General features: G+C 35.4%; 3 protein-coding genes and 1 long non-coding RNA gene across 5 annotated transcripts; 2 read left to right on the top strand and 2 right to left on the bottom strand.

Moving 5' to 3' along the window:
* The first annotated feature begins 1,056 nt into the window (after positions 1 to 1,056).
* On the top strand, positions 1,057 to 2,933 carry LOC134228831 (uncharacterized). The gene is made up of 3 exons (XR_009984083.1): positions 1,057 to 1,192; positions 1,328 to 1,454; positions 2,840 to 2,933. It is a non-coding gene; the product is annotated as an uncharacterized LOC134228831 (long non-coding RNA).
* A 442-nt stretch (positions 2,934 to 3,375) lies between these two features.
* Positions 3,376 to 4,232, top strand: LOC134228833 (zinc metalloproteinase dpy-31-like). The gene is made up of 3 exons (XM_062710534.1): positions 3,376 to 3,519; positions 3,735 to 3,853; positions 4,107 to 4,232. Exons 1-3 carry the CDS (start codon positions 3,376 to 3,378, stop codon positions 4,228 to 4,230), a joined length of 387 nt encoding a protein of 128 aa, XP_062566518.1. The 3' UTR covers positions 4,231 to 4,232.
* Positions 4,233 to 4,503: 271 nt separating this feature from the next.
* On the bottom strand, positions 4,504 to 6,440 carry LOC134228832 (uncharacterized). Its single transcript, XM_062710533.1, has 4 exons — positions 6,351 to 6,440; positions 5,430 to 5,594; positions 5,047 to 5,339; positions 4,504 to 4,723 (listed from the first exon to the last, which is right to left on the bottom strand). The coding sequence occupies exons 1-4, from the start codon at positions 6,438 to 6,440 to the stop codon at positions 4,504 to 4,506; spliced, it is 768 nt and encodes a 255-aa protein (XP_062566517.1).
* Positions 6,441 to 10,101: 3,661 nt separating this feature from the next.
* LOC134228830 (uncharacterized) lies at positions 10,102 to 22,172 on the bottom strand. Of its 2 annotated transcripts, none has more exons than XM_062710531.1 (10): positions 22,094 to 22,172; positions 13,004 to 13,068; positions 12,754 to 12,862; positions 12,471 to 12,541; positions 12,188 to 12,293; positions 11,903 to 12,049; positions 11,241 to 11,314; positions 10,916 to 11,006; positions 10,417 to 10,482; positions 10,102 to 10,294 (listed from the first exon to the last, which is right to left on the bottom strand). In XM_062710531.1, the coding sequence occupies exons 1-10, from the start codon at positions 22,112 to 22,114 to the stop codon at positions 10,235 to 10,237; spliced, it is 810 nt and encodes a 269-aa protein (XP_062566515.1). In that variant the 5' UTR covers positions 22,115 to 22,172; the 3' UTR covers positions 10,102 to 10,234. The 2 variants fall into 2 exon arrangements, with proteins under 2 accessions (XP_062566515.1, XP_062566516.1); XM_062710532.1 differs by lacking the exon at positions 22,094 to 22,172 and adding an exon at positions 13,248 to 13,380.
* Between the last annotated feature and the right edge of the window lie 316 nt (positions 22,173 to 22,488).

Below are 22,488 nucleotides of genomic sequence, written 5' to 3'. Positions count from 1 at the left end.
TCAAATATTGATATTGAACGAGGCGAATTAAAATAAAAAATAACTTAATTCAGTTACGTTTACAGAAGCATTAGTTCGACGGGCTCTGAAGACCTGGCAACAGCAGACCTGTATTTCATTTAGAGAAACAGAGAGAATGACAGCACCAGGCATTATCTTTCAGGAAAACGCACAAGGGTATAAATCAAGTTTTAATATCAAAATTGTTTTATGCATCAGGTTTACAACAGTTTTTTTTCAAATACAAGCTAAATACACGTTGCTATAAAATTTTTTGCTAAATTTGAACTGAAAAGGGAAATCTTAGTTTCGATTCTAGGTCGTTAAAACAATTTGTAAAGTCTAATAAAATGTTTAAAACTACTCTTATACAGCAAAACATTGTCTGATTTACAGGTTTATATTCTGTCAATGGTAATTAAATAAGATACATTGTCAAGTATTATAATTATACTTTCAGAAAGAGAGCTATCATCTATTTTATTATATTTTTCCTAAATATATATTATACTAAAAGTAGTTGTAAATAAAACTATGAAAGTAAATTTCAAATATTTTCCTGCAGCTCTTCTGCACTCTGGAATCTGTCTAAACCGGTCAAATGGTATGGAACAAGCGGTATCCGGTTTGGACAAATTATACTGTTTTTGTATAGTTTTAGAAAAAAAAACTAATAAAAGCTGAAAAACAGGATTTTTTCTGAAATAGGTGCTGGTCTTTCATTGGAAGAAGATATAATGGTATCAACTACATAAACCTCCAACATGAATGTAAATATGTAAGTTTATTATTTAAGTTTTGAATACCATTTTAATTGAATGATTGATTCACTTTTAAACGTGATTCTCTTTTCTAAATTGACACCAATTAGTTATTAATTGATTATTTTTGTAAAACAAATTAACATAATATTTGAATACACATGTATCTCACCTTTAAATAAAGATTAATAGAGCAATTTCTCGTAAATAAAATACCGTTATCCCTTTAGCTAGGAACAATACTCCATGAAATAGGACATGCCCTTGGATTGTGGCACCAGCAAAGCAGACAAGACAGAGACAGCTTCCTATCTATATTACCACAAAACATTCCAAGTGGCAAGCTACATAACTTCTTGATAAAACCTGGAGCGAGCTACATGTACAGAGCACCATACGATTATGGGTCAATCATGCACTATCCTGAATGGGTGGGTAAAAAATGTTAGTTGTGAGATAAACAATGTTATAGATTGGAATGGGATTATATATATATATATATATATATATATATATATATATATATATATATATATATATATATATATATTGTTACAATTTATCAGGCTTTTGCAAAGTCACGGGGGTTGAAAACGATTGTCGCAAAACGAAGAGATTACACACGGACAATGGGGCAAAGAATTGGTTTATCATTTAATGACATCAAAGCTATCAACTACCACTATTGTCAAGGTAATTTCAATTTGAGCAAATAAAAAAAATTATGACCAAAAAATTGAATTCGAAATGTAAAAAATCAACAACCTTAAACACATTTTTCACTAATTCTATCATAAATGCATTGTCGCTGAAATTTTATTGCTAAAGCTATTTGAAAAGAAAAGAAATATTTCTACATCCAACAGACTTGACTTTCAAAAATACAAAAGAAAACTTCTTTAGGTTCTTTGCTTCAAAATGCTTTTCTTCTCTTGATCTTGTACATGTAAAAAATGACTTCTTGATTCTTACTTTACATAATCACTTATGATTATCAAACAATTTTGTTGCACTTTGACTTCTGTAAGATTTAAGTTAAAGAGGCTGGGGTGGCAGCCATTTTTAGACTATTTCAATTTCCTTTAAAAGGAGAGCTCTATATAAATATATACAAAAATGATCAAATTTTAAAACTAAAATGTATGAATTTTTTCTTTGTCAAATGATTGTTGACAGCTAAAGATACCGTATCTAAAAAATAAGTTAAATCTGATGGTTAATTTGGGATTAATTTGTTGACTCACCAGCCTCCTTAAAACCATACAACACAAAAATTCATTATGTGATGATAACATCGAGTGGTAAAACAATGACTAAGCAATTTTTCATAATGCTAACACATGAAGGTAATTAACTTGAATCTTTCAAAAAATGTGTTGCATTCCTGTTCATAGAAATATAGATATTTAGACATACCCAGAAATTGATATTATTTGTTTTGGTAAAAATGTTCTGAGTGTTTATTTTCCAAAAATGAAAGTCAAACAATCATATACTGATGAAAGTTTTTTTTCATGCTGTGGATCAAAGCATCAAATATTGCTCTCCTAACAATATACATGTACTTGACTCTCATTTATGCTGCTTTTGATTAATAACATCCTTGTTTTGAATTGTATACCAGTTATTGTTTTACACTTTGAAAATTCTTTTTGGACTTAATTGTCTTTAAGATTTTAAAATCAAAAGGTTTTTAGTAACTCTTCATTTTTTTTCTGCTGCACTCCTGACAAGGTATAGCGTTTTTCAACATCAGACTTGACCACAAGTTTGTCAAATAAAAATTGCTAGAGTCTACGTTTCAAGCTCAATACTTTGAATATTATCTATTTTTGACAATAACAAGTATTGTGTTATTTATTTTACAGACCTTTATAGATCATTTTGAATGTTCAAAGTTCACAAAAAATGTTGCACTTCAATTACTTTAGCACCATTTTTTAGCATAACCTTATTGTAAATTGATTTGATTGTAAACTTTTGAAACTTTTACTCATAGGCAGTTTACAAATTTTCATTATATAATGCATACTCTATTCCTTCCAATCCTCAAATGTAAATTTATATCTTTTTCGAAGGAAAATGCTCTGGAGGATTAACATGGTCCAAGTGTCAGAATGGTGGTTATAGGAATCCAAGGAATTGTAAAAGCTGCAAGTGCCCGGATGGTTGGTCTGGCCAGTATTGTCAAGATACAAAGCACTCTGGTAGGATGATAATTTCCAAATTTTAAAGCCAATACTAATTGAACTCAATTGAAGTAAATAAATATTTCGGAAAAGATTTAAAAAAAAACTTCTCTTATGTCTCAATCTAAAAGAAAAGAAAATTTTTCACGAAAGAAATAAAGTGATTTGAAGTTAGGTATAGAGCTTATTTCACTCGTGAGACTGCATATTTTGATATTGTTCGTGCTTCACATTAGTGAAAATACCAAAAAAAAAAACCCTGTCCCACTTGTAAAATAAATTCCATATTGAATTACAAAACATTGAATACCCTACTTTTATATGTTCAGATATTCTAACCTTGTCAAAAATACTGAATATTAATTTAATCAGTTTTACTAATATTTCATCTCAAGGCATAATATTTTATTCCATAAAAAATTGATATGAAATGTATCCTCAACAATGTAGCAACTGGTTGTGGATCTACTGATTTATCTGCCACTTATTACTGGAGAGCGTTTAACACACCCGGGTACTTTGGACAGGGGAGCTACTCCTCTAGAGCGGACTGTACCTGGAAATTTACAGTAAACTTACTGTGAAATACGATTTAACATAATTATAAGAATTTTTAAAGAATAACTTAAAGGAGCTTATGATATTTATTTCTGATTTAATTACAACCGAAAAACAAGGAAACACGTGTCATTTTTTTTCTAAAACAAATAAGATTGTGAAAAGGATAAATTAAAGGATAACATATCTCTTATTTAATTACAAACGTACTTTATAAACTCTCTAGGCACCTCCAGGGAAACGTGTTCGATTACAATTTGTTGGATCCTTTGGATTTCCATGTTGGAGGATCTGTTGGGATTTTGTGGAGGTTCGCTTCAGGAGTCTTTCTAACACAGGCCCAAGGTATGAGAATGTGAATGTGATACTGCAAAAATATACATATTTTCATGCTGTAAATTATGAATTTACTGTGTTGCAGTAAAAACAAAATCGTAAATTTTGTATTTACTGCCACCGTGTACGGTGATTAATTTAAAATTAAGTTTTGTATTTACTGCCACCCGGTTGAATTAAAATTTCATGACAATATTTTGATTTAAAATGTCGCAAATGAATTTCAAAATAATTAATACATTGTGCATGTGATTATTAACAGGTACTGCTGTGGCACAAGACCCACACGAGTCTTCACGTCCGATAGCCGAGTAATGGTGGTCTTATTTAGGAGATTTTCCAATTCAGTTGCAAAGGGATTCAGAGCAATGTTCAAATATGTCTAAAGCAAAAGGTTAAAGCAAAATTCATAGGTATACTTAAATGTATCTCTTTTCATTTACATATCTGTTTTCGTCAAAGTTGAAAAAATATAATACAAAGAACTGATTCTTCAAGCCACTTGCAAATGTGTCTCTTGCAAATGGTTAACGTTTGTTTATCCCTTACCTTAACCTTAATTCTCTTCTTGCCAGGAGGCACACAAGGCCTGTGCATCTCTTTTCCACTGGGGTCGGTCTGAGGCTGCACGGCGTGCCGTGTTCTAGGATTGCCAGCCATCATTGTTTCTCTCCACCAGCCGTCGCCATGTTGTTCTTGGGGCGACCGCGCTTCCCTCTCCCTTCAGGCGTCCACCAGAGGGCCACAACACAGTCATCCGTGAGATCCTTCCTAAGCACATGTCCGATCCAATTCCATCTCCTCCTCATCACCTCGACACTGATGCTTTCTACGTCTGCCATCTCCAGAACTGTCTTGTCTTGTAATTGCTGCTGACATCTGACCATAAGGATCTTTTGAGGCACTTGGTCTGAAAGACGTCAATCTTCTTTTCCTCTGTCTTGGTAAGCTTCCAGGTCTCACATCCGTATAATAATACAAAGAAGATCAGACTTTTAAAGAGGGATATTTTTTATTTTTCTGCTGATGTCTGTAGCATTCCAGATGTTGGCTAGCATCCTGAAGGATGCACCGCCCAGTGCTATCCTCTTCCTGATTTCAGAAGTTCCTCCTCCATCCTTGGTGACATTAGTGTCGAGATATGTGAAGCTATCCACCTCGTCGGCTTGCTATTTTAAATTAAAATTTTCATCACTTGGCACTTCTTGGCATTCAGCTTCAACCCAACTTTTACGGAGTTTTCTTCCAGTTTTGATGTTATAGACTGAAGATGGTCAATAGCTGATGACAATAGGACAGTGTCGTCCCGAAAGTCGAGTTCTTCGAGCAAAGTGGTGAAGTCCCATCTAATTCCTGTTCTCTTTCCTCTGATAGTCTGTTGCATCACCCAGTCTACCACTAGGAGGAACAAGAAGCCTGATATGCAGCATCCTTGTTTGACACCAGTCATCACAGGAAAAGGGTCTGTGGTCTCGTTGTTATCAATCACAGAGCACTAAAAACTGGCATACAGGACTTTGACCATCATAATCATTTTTCTACGTATATATTTCTTTAGGATGACTCAAAGGCTGTCTCTGTGCACCGAGTCAAAAGCTTTCTCAAAGTCCTCAAAATGGATGTACAGTATAGCATTCCACTCGTTGATTTGCTCTAAGATGTTTCTAAGGATGAAGATCTGGTTGACAGTCCCTCTCCCACTCCTGAACCCTACCTGCTCTTTCCTCATCAGTGTGCGGTCAACTCCAGCCTAAAAATTAATCAATGATGATCCTGCTGAGTGCTCTGCTGGCTACGCAAGTGAGTTAAGGCTACATATGGAGGTTTCTATTCAAAATATCTAATTAAATTCCATAATTGCTCTACCAAACGCACAGAAAATGTTAAGACTTGCTTTCTAATACATTCTTGGTACCCGCGACATGCGATAGCAAATACACATTATGACGTCATATAATGACGTCATCGACCTCTACTACACAAGTTTGTAATAAATATAAACAAAATTGCTTCGGCACAAGGGAATACCTTACTTTGTTTTACCAAAACAAGATATAAATAGACGCAAGATATCCAAGGATTCAAGATATTGCTGCACAAATGTCGGTACTGCAATTGTTTAATTACTATTCCTTTCAGTTTTAAGTTTAAACAGGGTAAAAATTCACAGTCCAGTGTAAGTTTCCTAAAATTTTTATCGATTAAGAAAGTTCATAGGATTTGTGCAGGAATTTTATTAATTCTAACAATATTCTCCTTAATATTATACATTGTTTATTTTAAATTAGATAGGATATGCCCTTGCGCTGACGTGCTTTTTGATGTGATTTATTACCTTGAATGGAAGAGAACAATGACGTCATAATGTGCACTTGCATTAAAAAACTGTGGGTACTTAGTATGTATTAGAAAATCAATTTGAACTTTCTCTGTACATTAAATATACAACTTATGAATTTTTATTAGCTCATTTGCATAGAAATATCCATATTTAGCTTTAACTCACTTGCGTAGGGGCAGCAATGCTCCACTTCAGTTGCTGCAGTCTTGCTGGTTGCCTCTCTAGTGAATTTAACAGATTAGGCCGCTGATCCATTCTTTGGGCATATTTTCTTCCTTCCATATCTGGTCAAAGGTGTGCTTCAATTCCTGACTGTTCTTATCAAGGTCTGCCTTTAACATTTCTGTAGTAATTTGATCTGCACCAGGGGCCTTCCCGTTCCGAAGCGTCTTCAAAATGTTCCCTCCATCAAGCAAGCCTCGCTTCTCTGTTTTTCAGCAGCTCTCCATCTTTGCTCTTCACCGTTGCTATTTGTTTATTTTTTTTCTTGTCAGCTGTTTCACTATGCTGTACAGTTCCTTCTTTCACCTGTTCTCGGCTGCTTTCTGTGCTCGCTCAGCTATCTCTTCCATACACTCCTCTTGTTTCCTTTCTCGCACTTTTCTTGACGGCTTTGTCTGTCTCCCTATAATTTTCCTTCATCCTTGTCTTGACTCGTTCTGATCTTGTGCTGTCTATCTTCGTTTTGATGTCTTTTCTTTCATCTATCAACTTCCAGGTGTTTTCGCTGATCCAATGTTTACTTTTGTCTTTCCTGTATCCAAGTACTTTCTCTGTTGCATTCACATATGCCACCCTCTACTGTTCCCAGATTTTCTTGATATCTTCCTCTTTTCAATGTGCTCTTCTATGTTCTTTCTCACACAATCATTGAATATTGTTTTTACTTCGTTGTTCTTGAGGCGTTCTACATCCGATCTTGGTTTTAGCTTGTTCTTATTCTTTTTTGCCCTGAGTCGTAGCCTGATTCGAGTTTTCACAAGGTAGTGGTCGCTGTTAGCATCCTCTCCCCTCTGCACCTTGATGTCTAGAACAAAAGATCTCCACTGTTCACTGATGAGATGATGGTCATTCTGGTTTCTCGCTGTTCCAGTAGCAGACACCCATGTTGCTTTGTGTATATCTTTGTGGGGAAACAGTGTTCCTGTGATATTCTTTTGGTCTGACTAGATTCAAACAATCTTTCTCCATTTTTGTTCCGTGTTCCCATTCCATGGATACCCGTAGTTCTTTCATATCCATTATTGTCACTTCCCACCTTTGCGTTAAGATCCCCCATGATAATAATGATGTCGTTCTTATTGCACCCATCCAGGGTCTCTTGTAACTCCTGTTAGAATTGTTCCCACTCCTCCTCTTCCTTTTCATTATGTGGCGCATATATGCTTGGATCACTGACACTCTCCTGTACCTTGAATAGAATCGTGCTGTCGTGATTCTCTTACTGGCATGTGTCCATTCCATGAGTGGCTTCGTTGCCTGCTGGCTGATCATTATTGCAACTCCTCCCTCATGCAATTCTTCATTCCCGCTGTATATGACGGTCTGACCCGAGGCCAGTCTCATCTTCCCAGCTCCTGTCCATCTGCACTGACTGATTCCTAAAATGTTCAGTTGGTATCTTTCCATTTCTCTTGCAATCTGTGCTGAAGCTCCTCCTCTATACATTGTTCTCACATTCTAGTGTCCGATTGTGAATGATTGTTTGGGTGTCACAAGGGATCTTGTTGGACGCTGGGCTTCCTTAAGGCTTTCACCCGGATTTCTTTGCTCTCTTATGTCCATTGTTTCTGTAACTGTGTTTAACCCCCCCCACCCCACCCCATCCCCCCCCCCCCCGAAAAAAAATTGAAAATCTCCACCACTAGTCACTTGCAAAGCGGTATTAATATTGTTGAGCTATGAATTACTTTAACTGCAATGTTGAATCTACATGTTCTAATCTACACATAATACGCTTTCACAATTATTAAAAGGTGTTCATTTATATGAATACCTTTTAACGCGTACTTCATGTATAACTTTGCCTGGAATAAAGACAGCTCTCAATTTGTTGAAATTATTTTATATTAATTATGGAATTTTTAATTTTTTTCAGATGCTGCATTCAAAGCAATGATTCCTTTCAGACAATCTTTCTCTCATTCTAATTTTTCTCCTTTTCAAGTTTTTTCTTTGTAACCAACCATGGATAAAAATTTACTTTAAAAATAAAGTTACATATTCACCTCTCATATCATATGTTTTTTAATGGTATTTATTGATCAGATATACTTTCTTTAATGGGAAACGGAAAAAACATGATAAATTGCAAATTACACACACACACATACTAAAGTGTTACTATTTTCTTTTTAAGTTTGTTTCGAGGTCATAAAATTTGTTTTTCAAGAGAATAAAGTTGTCGATAGGCTATGGATCTTTGGATATATTATCATTAAGCATTTTTAATTTGGATAGGTTCCATGTCATGCAATGTGCGTATAGGCACAAAAAATGACAGGGTGGAGAAACGCTCTGTGACCCCAGCTGATCTGCTCGTGGATTCTAACGATTTTAGGAAGCTCTAAAAACTCTCAAAATAAAAAAAACCCACTTTTATTAGTATTTATTAAGACTTTCCTTAAACACTCTTAAAACCAGACTAGATATTAAAAAAAACATTAGTCAAGATCGAAAAACTTGCTTTTATCATTAGAATAAGATATACAAGGTGGCACCAATAAAAGTGAAGAGGTTATTAAGTTTTCATCATAAATATATTATGTCAACGGTCTCACTGGGGGTTAAATTAAATTATTTAAACTTTAAATTAGGAGCGATTGTCGATAGTTTTGAATCATTCTTTAACTACATGTAATAGTGAAACGAAGATTTTCCTTTCTGTTTTTGTTTATCTATTCATTTTCGCAAAGTTATAAGAGTTGACATATGTGCAGAAAAAAAACAGGGACATGATTGTCTCATATTGACTCAATTCTATTGTTTTTTTTCATATCCAGGAAGGGGTACGAATTTTTCACAGCGTTTCGATTTATTTGAGCAACCCATAGGCGCTCCCCATGTAAATCTGTAAATAACGAAATATAAGTATATATAGCTCTACCCTCTATTTTATGGTATAGAGGGGATAGACCTATATATACTCACATTTCGTCATTTACAGATTTACATGGGGAGCGCCTTTGCGAGTGAAAACAAGATTTCATTCACCAATACAATTTTCAATAGTAAAAATATACAATCTTGATTTATTTATTGAAAAAACAAGGAGATAAAAATTCATTTTATAATGACATGTTTGTAATACATATAATTAATTAATTATAATCAAGCTGAAATTATTTGCATCGCTATGGCTTCCTTGTTGCGATGGTTATTTAGCGGTAAACATCAGAAGACCAAAAGTTAATTTGGTGGTGGCCACGCGTGTCAAACAAGGTGAAAGGATATACACAGGAACTAGTAGCTAAATGTCAATCAATTTCAAGTACCCAATGATGGACCTTAATTTATTTGATTGACAGGGGGATACAGACCAGGTAAATCTGAGGGAGGTGCTTATTATCTCGGACTTTAAGAACGAAAATTATCTAAATTACTTTTATATTAATCTTATCTGACAATACTGCAACCAAAAGAAGGGAGAGGAGCAAACGGGCTCTGTATGAACAATTTCTTTAGTAATATAAGAATTTCTTATGTCTGGAAAATTTAAGTGGATGGGGAAACTGTGTCCTTGACCCGCATCGTACCTTTCTGTGATTGATGTTCATTAAATGTAACTCTCGAGGAAAGCATTTTAGAAGAAAAAAAACAAGCAAAGACATCCACAAGAATATATCAATTAATTTATTTAAAAAAAAACAAAACGTTCATGTCTTTCTCTTCTTTAATAAAAAACGATAAACTTCACATCTTACACTTTTCAAAATGATGGTAATAGCAAGAGGATTGTCAAATTCATATATATCTTTTGAATCAAAGGTTTTCTTCAAAAATCTTCTACTGATAAACTTGGCATCAACTAAATTCAACTTTCAGATAATTTATCGACGGACGAAAAATCCTCGCAGTCTGTTCAGCAATCCCAACTTCTTTTCTTTCGCCTGTTGAAAAAAAGAATACTCAGGTATATATATAAATTAATACTATTTACAAACGTATAATTGCAGTACCTGTTTTACTCCAGAACAAGTAACAGGAAAATGATAGGAAGAGGACGGTTTACCTGTTTTTTCAGTGGTTTGCCACAACACAGTAATCTTCTCCAGCCTTTTGGCTCGGGATCGTCCTCCTATAAGTAAAAAAAAAAATACATAGTATCTTCTTTCACTCTCTACCGTCGGCTCATACATTCACCTCTGTCGTTGGCTCGCGTATATCACAGTGATAAACACGAGAAATAGTGCGTTTGTTTTAATTCATTATAATTCAATTTCTATGATTATGTCTGTGTTTTGAGATTGATATTTACTAAATAAATCCAGAACTATTATCTTAATTAAAGAAAATACTGCAAATATCACGTTTTATACGTTATGTCAAAAATCTTGACGTGAGCCCATTGCAGAGGTACGAATGACAACTCTGAATGGGAGATTGAACTTTTTTGTTGCAGTTTCATTATTGTTTTCCTTAATTTCACTTTACCATTACAAAAGAATAAAAATAATAAATAATACATTCAAAATAGCTACATAATGTAATTCAAATAGTGAAACACGTACTATTTCATTGTTTGCATCTGGTGCAGATGATGTCGTTAAGCTGTCGTTGTATTGTACCGGGGCTGGCTCATTTAGATCAACTACAGCAGGTCTGTAAATAGAAATAATTTAGTAAATAGGTAGACAAATTATTGCTTATAATCCCCTTTCTTTGGCTCAATTTCAAATGAAAGTGTCAATAGAAGTAAAATGTTTTTTTTTCATCCTTCTATACAGCCAAGGACAAGATTATCGTATTTATTTTTATATCCTTCAGCTGGAATTTTTGAAGTATAACAATTAATGAAAATAAAATGATCCAGTTATACGAGAAACATATACATACCCAGGAATATTGCAGTCACGTGATGCTTGAATCATCGGATCGTTAGCAGTTTTCTCTACAGCTGTGTACAATGACTGTCAAGGAAAAAATATAAGTGTAATCTCTATACTGTAGGTGATGAAAATCAATTAATTTTAATCTCAGCTTTCGTTTTTCAAATGTATAAACGTCTGTAATATATTCAAACTTCGTTATCTCTATCTATATTGTATGAAACATAATTCGGAATAGCCTAACATTGATTTAAATCATGAGGGTTTTAATATGAAGAAAACATGTTTGGGACTGTCAACCCGATTTCGAAATATCTCTGGTATTCGAGATATCAGGGTTCGAAATAACGTAATTCGTGAAAACGGATTTCAACTGTATATAAAGATGCATATACAGATGCATCCTTATAATTTACAAAGAACAGGTCCATACATACGTAGGGAGCAATATTATTTCGAATTGAGAGAGAGAGAGAGAGAGAGAGGGGGGGGGGCACAGCCATATATTTCAGTACTGTACGCTTTCTGTGTGTGTACTGTATGTTTTCTACATAATACTATATATCGGCAAAATTATTTCCGAGTATGAAGAATATTTAATTTAAGGAGATAAATTACATTTAGAAGAATGCATTTCCAATGAATTCAGCATACAAATAACTTTTATACCTTTGCCTTTGCGGTTATTTCCCTTTGGGCTTCATTAGATTTCTGTATCGCCGCCATGTTTCCTTCTGCAACAATTGCACGATTGGCCGGGCATCTGAGTGTGTATTGGACAATTTCTGATCCAATCGTGACTTTAACCTGCAGATTCTGAAAGTTAAAACAAAGCACTTAATTAGCATTACAGGAGAAAATTATATTCAGTGTGTGCGTCTAATATAATAAATATAATAAAAATTTATAGATATTTGAAAAAAATTATAATATATTTTTCTGATCAAAAGATACCTTTTGTATTTTCACTCTCTTTCTGTGCACCCTGTGTGCATTCTTTTGTGCTTCATCATACGCGAATCGGAATTGGGCAGTTTTAGTCAACTGTCCATTGTTTGAGCTAAAAGCAAAAGAAAAAAAATCAACATATACAGTGTATGATATTTTTAAACATGCACTAAACTGTACATGCAATTTACTCTTGAAATGTACGAATATTTGTTGTCTTATATACGGATTAGAAAGACAAAGGAATTTAATCTAAAGAATGTACCATTTTCAATTATAAATCATTTACCTTGTGGCAGCCTGTCTGGTAGCTAGAATAATCAAATCCCGGACCGTCTCCCGGGCAACTCTGCGGAATATCTGTTGATTTATAATAAATTACAATTATATATAATTCAATTGAGCTCCTCCGCACTCAAAGATTTCAAAGAGTAAAAATATTGCTATTCCTGGTAGGAAAAAATGGTGCTTTCTATGGTAAAGCGATATCTTGTTCTCCAAGGAAAGCACAGTACATTCATCGTCATTTAAACAAAATGTTAAGCTGTATTTGATTAGTACTTTTATTTTACCTTCTTTGCTTCTATGGTCTGCTCCTGGTAGATATCACGTTTTGCAATTATTTTTTCATCAGAAGCTCCGAGTAAAGCGGTGGACATATTTTTCTGTTTTTTGGCAACGCTGAGAGGAAGAAACAAATTAAACAAGCTTTAATCTCCAGAACTATGTACTTAAAAATAGAATTGGTGAATTATTTGTAACAGACGCTAGTAAATCAAAAATATAAGTATAGTGTCTGTAAAAAAAAAATCTTTTACATACCTGTACTCAGTACTACAATGTCTGTAAACCTTGGAAATGACCTCCTCAAGGATGCTGCGCACTATCTACAACCAGTTTAATTTTGATAATGTAAAATATATATGATTACATGTATTAATTGTCACGGAGTATACTAGTATATTGGTATATAGATTAGAATTAAATGATATCATATATAAGTCGGTTACTTAAAAGTTTAGAGTTTAATTAATGAGAGAATTTCAGAATTTTTCTCACAACTTACCGTCGATGAACTTGCCATTGTTTAATTGTACAACGAACAACAAAAGAGAATATACAACAAAACGGTAACCAAGATTGATGCAAAAGGAATTATGACGACATTTATAGTGTGATGTCATTGGTATTATGACGTCATTCAATTGAAACCTTTAATCTTTCAATATAAGTCAAAATATTGAAACATAAGCTACGCTAAAAGTATTAGTAATGTAACGATCCCTCCCCCATTTTTCTTGAATCTCATTTTTTTTTATCTTAGTATTTTTCTAAAGCACTTTCATGCATGCTTTAAATTCATTCATCAATTCTTGTATGGAATGTTGAAATGTCCAGCGAGAGTTATGTCTTAAATGTCGGTTGACAACTGCTTAAATGCAGCGATGATCTATGCCATTTTTCTTGTGTTTCGATGTGTTGAATGTCAGACATCGTCTTGCTATTTAATTACACGCTTTTTGTTGGCTTAATTGTACATACGTAATTATAAAGTTGCGCTGTAATTCAGGATTATCTTAAAGTTACCTTATTTCTTGTGTGATCGATGTTTAATGGTCTTCGAGTACACACGTTTCACTGAAACTTCTGCCGCCGCCATACTTTGTTTACTTGTGTATTTTCCCGTGATGCTTCACGGTGATCTATTTTTACTGGAGTTATTTCGGCGGAAGATTTGATTGTAAATTCTTTTAAATTAAATGTTAAACAGTGTTAAATGAGCTTTTAAAAGTGTAACTTTATGTTTTATGAATTTATTTAATTTATTTTTGTTTTGTAATAATTTTACATACGATGTACGAGAGTGAGATTTCGTTACGGGACGATGATTATATTTGATTGGCTGATTATTATTTACGGGATGGAATTATTAGTTATGATTGGTTATGAATTATTGCGGGTTTTGTTAATTCTATAAATACTCGGATGCTGAATATCGTTTGCTCTCTTGTTTTCTTTGTGACCTAGAGAAAGGTTGCCAGTTTTGTCCAGAGTAATTTAAGGTGTGTACTATTTCAGTATCTTTGTGACTGAAGTACATAATACATAATGTTAGGTTAGGCTAAATTCATATTACTAGTAATTGTACTAGTTTTATTTATAATTACTAGTTGTGAACTAGTTATTTTTTTTATCTTCTTTAGCCCAGTTTAGGAGTTAGGAAATATTTCTGCAGCGTGCTAGTAGTTGTACTAGTAGCGGGAATATTTATTTGTAAATTAATTATAAGTCATTTATAGAGAGCCTTTACGTTTTATTTTGGTCGGGGGAATTTACTTAAATCATAAATTACTGGAAATAGTGCCAGTTGCCCAGTTCTATATCAGTAGTTGTACTGATTTTGGTCTTAGATCTATGTCCCGAGGGTTGAGACTTGTGTGAATTTCAAACATTGTTATTTATTTTCGCTGTTCATGTATTACTGAATAAAATTATAAAACTTTACATCAAAGTTTTTGTTCTCAACACAAGGCAGGCGTTCCGAAGCGTTACAATTTTGGCATCCACGGCGGGATCCGTTTAAGTTTACGGGTCCTGTGATCAAATGATCCGTTTAAATTTACGGGTCCTGTGATCGAATCATAACAACGCTTTGTCTGTGTTTGAGAAACAAAAATTTTATTAAGCAAATCAAATAAAAATAAATCACAATGGCAGGACGTAGAAGTCGACGGAAACGTCGTGGTCTTCAAGAATCCAGACCTACCTCACGAGTTTCGTGTTCCTCTGTAGATACTGTAAGAGAAAATGAAAGCGAATGTGAATTTCCGTGTGAAGGAGCTGACATGCACAGAACTAAACCACTTGTTCATTCAAATAAAGAAGCCTCTCAATTTTTACGTAACTCAGATACAAGTTTAATGCTTGTGAGTTCTCAGGCAGACGTTGTGAGAGATGGAGAACCTACACCTTTTATTGGGAACTCAGATACAGTTTCTGTAACTGTGAGTACCACTACAGAGCAGCCACAGACAACAAACAGTGTAGTTACGCCTAAAATGAGCCATCTTCACACCTGTGGTCCCACAACTCAGATGCCTTTTGTACCTGTTTGCTCACATTTTGCTGAGAATTTGTGTACAGGTTTTCCTAGAGAGCCGACAGCTGTCCCTAGTATGTATGTACCTGCAGTCCCCAGTACAGGTACTCACATGAGCCCCTCCATTACGCAGACAGCAAGTCCAGTATATGGGTTACCTGTGAACTCTCATAAACACAGCACTTTGAGTTCATGTACAGGTTCAAATTACCACACTACCTTACCTGTAAACTCTTATGCAGTTCCTTGTACTGTGAGTTTTCAAGGTCCTGTTTATTGTCAACAAAACCAGAGCGCCCATATGTTTACTCCATTCCCCACAATTACAACACCAGGTCACAACGTTTGCGCGAGGACTCATTTACCTCTAAGTTTGTGTACAGGTTCTGTGCCTGTAAGTTCTAGTACAGGTAATGTACCTGTAAGCTCATGTACATGTACAGGTTCTGTACCTGTTGGTCTAAGTACAGGTTCTGTGCCTGTGAGTTTGTGTACAGGTTCTGTACCTGTGATGCTGAATCAGACTTCCGCTCCCATGAGAAGTGCACGAGATATATCAAGGACAGAAAGCGAGCAAACTGCACTTGTCCAGCTTACGGAGATGGTAGAGCATTTACAAGAGAAAATTAAACAGCTCTCTGAACAAGATAACCACCAAAGGACCAACCCTGACAACAGACAATCAGATACATGTAGCACGTCTCACGAGTGTTTGAGTAGCGACAGAGAAACATCACAGTCTGACTTTGTGTACCGGAAAAGGGCTAAGCATCACAATGTAAAGATTCCTCCATACACAGGGAAAGAAGATTGGTCTGTCTGGTTTTGTCGATTTGAGGAAGTTGCAGATAGATACCACTGGACAACAGACGACAAACTGGACCAATTACTGCCCAGATTACATGAAGATGCTGCTGACTTTGTTTACGGCCAATTATCGAAAGAGTCCAGAAGTAGTTATAAGAGACTTACAAAGGAACTGACCAATCGTTTTCGTGCAATCGAAACCAGTCGTACATATCTGTCAAAATTTAATAACAGAGTTCAGAAGCCTGGTGAGCGAGTCGAGGACTTTGCTGCTGATTTGAAGCGCCTGTATGTCAAAGCCCACCCAGAGCGAGACTCAAAGACTAGAGAGGAAGACTTGCTCAGGAAATTTTTAGATGGTCTGGCTGACAGAGAAGCCCAATTTCATGTAGAATACGTCAAGGACCCCTCAGATATACATGAAGCTGTACGACAGGTTATAAATTATGAAGAAGCAGGTCGGCCTTCAACTAAGAAACATGTCAGAGAGGTGAAGTCGCTGTACAGTGATTCTGGATCTGAGGCCTCATCTAAGACAGTCACTAAAGACAAGTCGATGAAAAAGAAGCGCATCAGAAATGTAAAGTACGGCCAAGGAAACAAACAAGCATCAGTTGGCACTATCGAAGCCTTGCAGAAACAAGTCGATGAGATGGCAAAAGTTCTCAGCAACCTGACTAAGCAGAGCAACACTGGGACACAGCCAAGTAGGCCTATTATTGGTACATCTCAACCAGACATGTCTTCGGGTCAAATGGCTCCTCTGGACAGACCACAGAAACATAGCTGTTTTTACTGCAAAGCTGAAGGTCATTTCATAAGGGACTGCCCAAAGAGAATTAATGACCTTCAAGTATCAAAGGCACCTTTAAACAGGCATTAGCCGTTCCTGTGGGTCAAGGACCGGCTACAGAAGAAACTGACAGACAGACGAACAGTTTAGACCCACCAACAGACCGACAACCAGATAATTTTGATGAGTCAGAAGATTTTTGTTTTATTTCTAATCGAATACCAGATGTAGATGGTGTGTACATAGAAGGAAACGTAAATGGTTTAGATGTCCACATTACAACAGATACTGGTGCATCCAATACTATACTTTCATACAAAGTGTATGAACAACTCAAAGAGGTGAACAGACCCAGACTTCAAGGAAAGTCGCACTTACGAGGAGCTGACGGAAGTTCCATTCATGTTTATGGGAAAGGAGCGTTTGATTTGCAACTTGGTTCCTTGACCCTCAAGAAAAACCTTTTAGTAGCTGATATCCAAGATGAAGTGTTACTTGGAGTGGACATCCTGCAGAATAGTGATATTGGTGAAGCAGATATTCTCCTGAGTAAAGGACTGATAAGGTTCAAAGGTCATGATATTCCATGCATACAACGTGGTGTGCATAAAGATATTACCCTCCGTTGTGTGGAGAGATGTGATATACCCGGGAATACAGAAGTAATAATACCGGCTTTTATACAGCGTGAATGTGAGGTTGATGTTGAGGAGGACCTTATGTTTGTGCCAAGTGGAGATCTTATGGAGAAGACCTCCTTACTGTTAGCCCCAGCAGTTCTTAACATCAGAGGGAAACTGAGTGTACCCCTGAGAGTTATGAACCCTTTTGATGAAGGAAAAACGCTTTATCCAGACACAGTAGTGGGTACTGTTGAAGGATATGGGGGAATAGTAGATGTAATTCGACCGGTTTATAGTGACCTAAGAAGCCTTTGCCGATCTACTGAACTTTCGCCTGGAGAGGCATGTGAGGTTCCAGATCATTTACGTGAGCTGTACGACGGCTCTTCCCAGTCCTTAAATAAGTCAGAAAAAGAAGCTTTTCGGAAATTCTTGCTCGACCATCAGGATGCATTTTCAAAAGATGAATGGGACCTAGGACAAACCAATTTAGTTGAACATGAGATTAATACTGGTGACAGTAAACCTGTAAAACAGCCACCTCGTAGAGTTCCAATAGCACTAGCCAATGAGGAGAGAGATGCCATTCTGAACCTTAGAGAGAGGGGCATAATACAACCTTCTACATCACCTTGGTCCTCTCCACTGGTCTTAGCTAGAAAGAAGAATGGAAAAATAAGAGTCTGTGTGGATTATCGAGCAGTAAATAATTTAACAATTAAGGATGCATTCCCACTACCACGAATTCAAGACTGTCTAGATTCCGTTGCAGGAGCTTCAATGTTTTCCACTCTGGATTTGACAGCAGGATATCATCAAGTCAGAGTTAAGGCTGAAGACATACCAAAAACAGCATTTGTAACAAAATATGGTCATTTTGAGTATAAAACCATGCCTTTTGGATTGACCAATGCACCAGGTACATTCCAGAGACTTATGGAAATGGCGTTAAATGGCCTCCAGTGGGACATTTGTCTTATTTATTTGGACGATATAGTGATATTTAGCAGAAATTTTGATGAACACATGTCCAGACTTAGCCAAGTGGTTCAGAGAATAGCAAATGCAGGTTTAAAATTGAAACCTGAGAAATGTAGCCTTTTTCAAGATGAAGTTATTTTCCTTGGACATAAAGTCACTAAAGATGGAGTCTTACCAGATAAGCAGAATGTAGAGAAGATTTTGAACTGGAGCAGACCAAATAATGTTACTGAAGTACGACAATTCCTTGGAACTGCCTCTTACTACAGGAGATTTATAAAAGGGTTTTCGATGATAGCTAAACCTCTTACTGAACTTACACAAAAGAACCATTCTTTTCATTGGACAGACTCATGCAAGCAAGCATTTCTGCAATTAAAGAAAATCCTTACTGGGCCCGATATAATGGGATATCCTGACCCAAACCAAGGCCATTTTATACTCGACACAGATGCCTGTGATGTAGGCATTGGTGCTGTATTGAGCCAAGTACAGGATGGACGTGAGAAAGTGTTAGCCTATGGGAGTCGAACCCTAAACCATGCTGAAAGGAACTATTGTGTAACTGATAAAGAGCTCCTAGCTGTTCGTTATTTCGTGGAATACTTCAAACAATATCTTTTGGGACAAAGATTTATCCTTAGGACTGATCACCAAGCATTAGTCTGGCTATATAAACTGAAAGAACCTAAAGGAAGAGTGGCTCGCTGGATTGAAATATTGTCAGCCTACAATTTTGAAATTGAGTATAGGCCTGGTACACAGCATGGTAATGCCGACGGTCTATCAAGATGTCCGAACCCAGCCGATTGTAGCTGCTCAGAAGGTGACAGTTTAGAAAGCCTGAAATGTGGACCTTGTATTAAGTGCAGAAAGAGAGCTGAGACTATGGAAACTCAGGAAAACCTTAATCAGGGGGGGTATTCGTGTGACGACAAGAAAGCTATTCGTGTGATGACAAGAAAGCGTGACAGTTCTAAAAATTTACCTGAAGGGACACAATGGACGTCAAAGTACAACTCATCAAGTTTACAATGTCTCCAGATGGAAGATAATGGTATTGGTCCAGTGCTTAAGTGGAAACTGGCAGGAAGTAAACCTACAAAAGAGGAAGTGGTCAAATACTCTCCAGCAACCAGACATTCTGTTCCGCAGCAGGAGACAGCATAGGATGTGATTCTAGGACAAAATTAAATTGGTAATTTTGAGTAATAAGTATAAGTAAGTTATGAAAGTATTCATTTCATGCATTGTCAATATTTGTTGTAAATTTGGAGATAAGGTTGGGAATGAGATTGATTTGTGGACTTTATGTGTAATTTTTTTTATTTGATATTTCAAGTATTAAGTCTGATGATAATGAGATTCATTTCTGTAATATTATTTACCTTTGATATTTTTGCTTGCCGAGACCTTAGTGTCCATTTCTCTTTTCTGTGATCCTGTGAATGAAAATAAGAAAGGTTATACATTACTTGTTATACTTATGTCTAAATTATTAGCATTATCAGAACACTGTAATTTTATGTGCAAGTATCTATAATGAATTTAGAGGCTGCTAATATTTTGTGTATCCATTGTTTTTGAAAGATAAATTCATTCTTTAAATGGCAGTTAATGAATATTAATTGAATTATTATCACTCATGTACATTTTAACTTACTTACCTTGTCACACTGTGCTCTGCTCATTTGTCTTCATGAAATTATGTTGAACTTCCTGTTTTGATTTAGAATTTTGTGTTTATGTATAAATTTTTTATTATATTGATTATTGATATGCATGAAGGTTGGAGTAGTAGTGTTATAGTTTGTAAAATTCTATGATTTATTCATTCCTAGAGATGTAATTATTTTGAAGTTGATACACATTTTTTTGTAAGCTTTGTGAAGTACAGCATTTGTTTTTGAGTAGTCTCCCTTGTGTGTATTGATTAGCTGTACTGTTCATGGAAGTTAAGTATATGTGTATCGAGTGTATAATAGTAGTAACATGTCATTAATTATCTTAATTAATTGTTGTATTTGAATTTTATTGTTTGAATTTTGAGTCCAAAGGGACTTGGACTCTTAGAGAGGGGCAAAATGTAACGATCCCTCCCCCATTTTTCTTGAATCTCATTTTTTTTTATCTTAGTATTTTTCTAAAGCACTTTCATGCATGCTTTAAATTCATTCATCAATTCTTGTATGGAATGTTGAAATGTCCAGCGAGAGTTATGTCTTAAATGTCGGTTGACAACTGCTTAAATGCAGCGATGATCTATGCCATTTTTCTTGTGTTTCGATGTGTTGAATGTCAGACATCGTCTTGCTATTTAATTACACGCTTTTTGTTGGCTTAATTGTACATACGTAATTATAAAGTTGCGCTGTAATTCAGGATTATCTTAAAGTTACCTTATTTCTTGTGTGATCGATGTTTAATGGTCTTCGAGTACACACGTTTCACTGAAACTTCTGCCGCCGCCATACTTTGTTTACTTGTGTATTTTCCCGTGATGCTTCACGGTGATCTATTTTTACTGGAGTTATTTCGGCGGAAGATTTGATTGTAAATTCTTTTAAATTAAATGTTAAACAGTGTTAAATGAGCTTTTAAAAGTGTAACTTTATGTTTTATGAATTTATTTAATTTATTTTTGTTTTGTAATAATTTTACATACGATGTACGAGAGTGAGATTTCGTTACGGGACGATGATTATATTTGATTGGCTGATTATTATTTACGGGATGGAATTATTAGTTATGATTGGTTATGAATTATTGCGGGTTTTGTTAATTCTATAAATACTCGGATGCTGAATATCGTTTGCTCTCTTGTTTTCTTTGTGACCTAGAGAAAGGTTGCCAGTTTTGTCCAGAGTAATTTAAGGTGTGTACTATTTCAGTATCTTTGTGACTGAAGTACATAATACATAATGTTAGGTTAGGCTAAATTCATATTACTAGTAATTGTACTAGTTTTATTTATAATTACTAGTTGTGAACTAGTTATTTTTATCTTCTTTAGCCCAGTTTAGGAGTTAGGAAATATTTCTGCAGCGTGCTAGTAGTTGTACTAGTAGCGGGAATATTTATTTGTAAATTAATTATAAGTCATTTATAGAGAGCCTTTACGTTTTATTTTGGTCGGGGGAATTTACTTAAATCATAAATTACTGGAAATAGTGCCAGTTGCCCAGTTCTATATCAGTAGTTGTACTGATTTTGGTCTTAGATCTATGTCCCGAGGGTTGAGACTTGTGTGAATTTCAAACATTGTTATTTATTTTCGCTGTTCATGTATTACTGAATAAAATTATAAAACTTTACATCAAAGTTTTTGTTCTCAACACAAGGCAGGCGTTCCGAAGCGTTACAGTAAAAAGAAAATGCATATCTATCCCTTAATAAAACAAGGAATAATGACTCTCAGAACACACGACAGCATTATGAGCACCATGTTTTTCAAAATTTTTTAAGCCTTAGACTAGTTATCCTTCTGTACAGTTAAAAGCTCGAGTTCTTCGTTATCATTACAATGAGATGCGAGTGTATGTCAGTATAAGCACGTCTGAGTAATTACCATTAATAAACATTAAGTATTTGACGAAGATAATTCTTACCTCTTCTCCTTTTACTTCCATGTTTACAAACAAATCTAGAGCCTGAAGTTTTGGTTGTGCACGAACAATATCAACTGAAATCTGATTATGACGAATAGTAGCTTTGTGACGTCAATTAGATTGTGATGTCATCGGCATGTTTACGAGAGAGAGAGAGAGAGAGAGAGAGAGAGAGAGAGAGAGCGTCAGAGAGGGTGTGTGTGTGTTGCAGTATCAATTTATATATCACCGAGTTCCCAAACAACGATCCGTCACCACAAGCGGAAACACCCCGCGTTTCTCATCATATATTCCCTATTTCAAAAAGGTGAGTTGTTTCCCCTGAAGGGAACTCTTTTACCGTGTTTAATACGCATGCGCTATAAAGAAAGTCACTTCCGCGGACGTTCTTGATG

Source organism: Saccostrea cucullata, unplaced genomic scaffold (assembly GCF_032062105.1).
Source record: "Saccostrea cucullata isolate Sc308-1 unplaced genomic scaffold, CSIRO_AGI_Scuc_v1 ctg5245, whole genome shotgun sequence".
NCBI classification, from domain to species: Eukaryota; Metazoa; Mollusca; class Bivalvia; order Ostreida; family Ostreidae; genus Saccostrea; species Saccostrea cuccullata.
Note: the sequence above shows the minus strand (reverse complement) of the source record. Positions and strands in the feature narration are given on the sequence as shown.

Bases quoted from the DNA above. Each gene is read 5' to 3' on its own strand.
- LOC134228833 (XM_062710534.1), top strand. From the start codon at position 3,376: ATGAAATGTATCCTCAACAATGTAGCAACTGGTTGTGGATCTACTGAT. The intron at 3,520-3,734 runs GTAAACTTACTG...TAAACTCTCTAG, and splicing joins ACTGTACCTGGAAATTTACA to GCACCTCCAGGGAAACGTGT. The intron at 3,854-4,106 runs GTATGAGAATGT...GATTATTAACAG, and splicing joins CTTTCTAACACAGGCCCAAG to GTACTGCTGTGGCACAAGAC.
- LOC134228832 (XM_062710533.1), bottom strand. From the start codon at position 6,440: ATGGATCAGCGGCCTAATCTGTTAAATTCACTAGAGAGGCAACCAGCA. The intron at 5,595-6,350 runs GTGAGTTAAAGC...ATTAATTTTTAG, and splicing joins GCATTGCTGCCCCTACGCAA to GCTGGAGTTGACCGCACACT. The intron at 4,724-5,046 runs GTGCCAAGTGAT...CCTTATGGTCAG, and splicing joins TTGAAGCTGAATGCCAAGAA to ATGTCAGCAGCAATTACAAG.
- LOC134228830 (XM_062710531.1), bottom strand. From the start codon at position 22,114: ATGGAAGTAAAAGGAGAAGAG. The intron at 11,007-11,240 runs GTATGTATATGT...TTCTATTTACAG, and splicing joins CGTGACTGCAATATTCCTGG to ACCTGCTGTAGTTGATCTAA. The intron at 10,483-10,915 runs GTACGTGTTTCA...TTTTACTTATAG, and splicing joins CAGATGCAAACAATGAAATA to GAGGACGATCCCGAGCCAAA.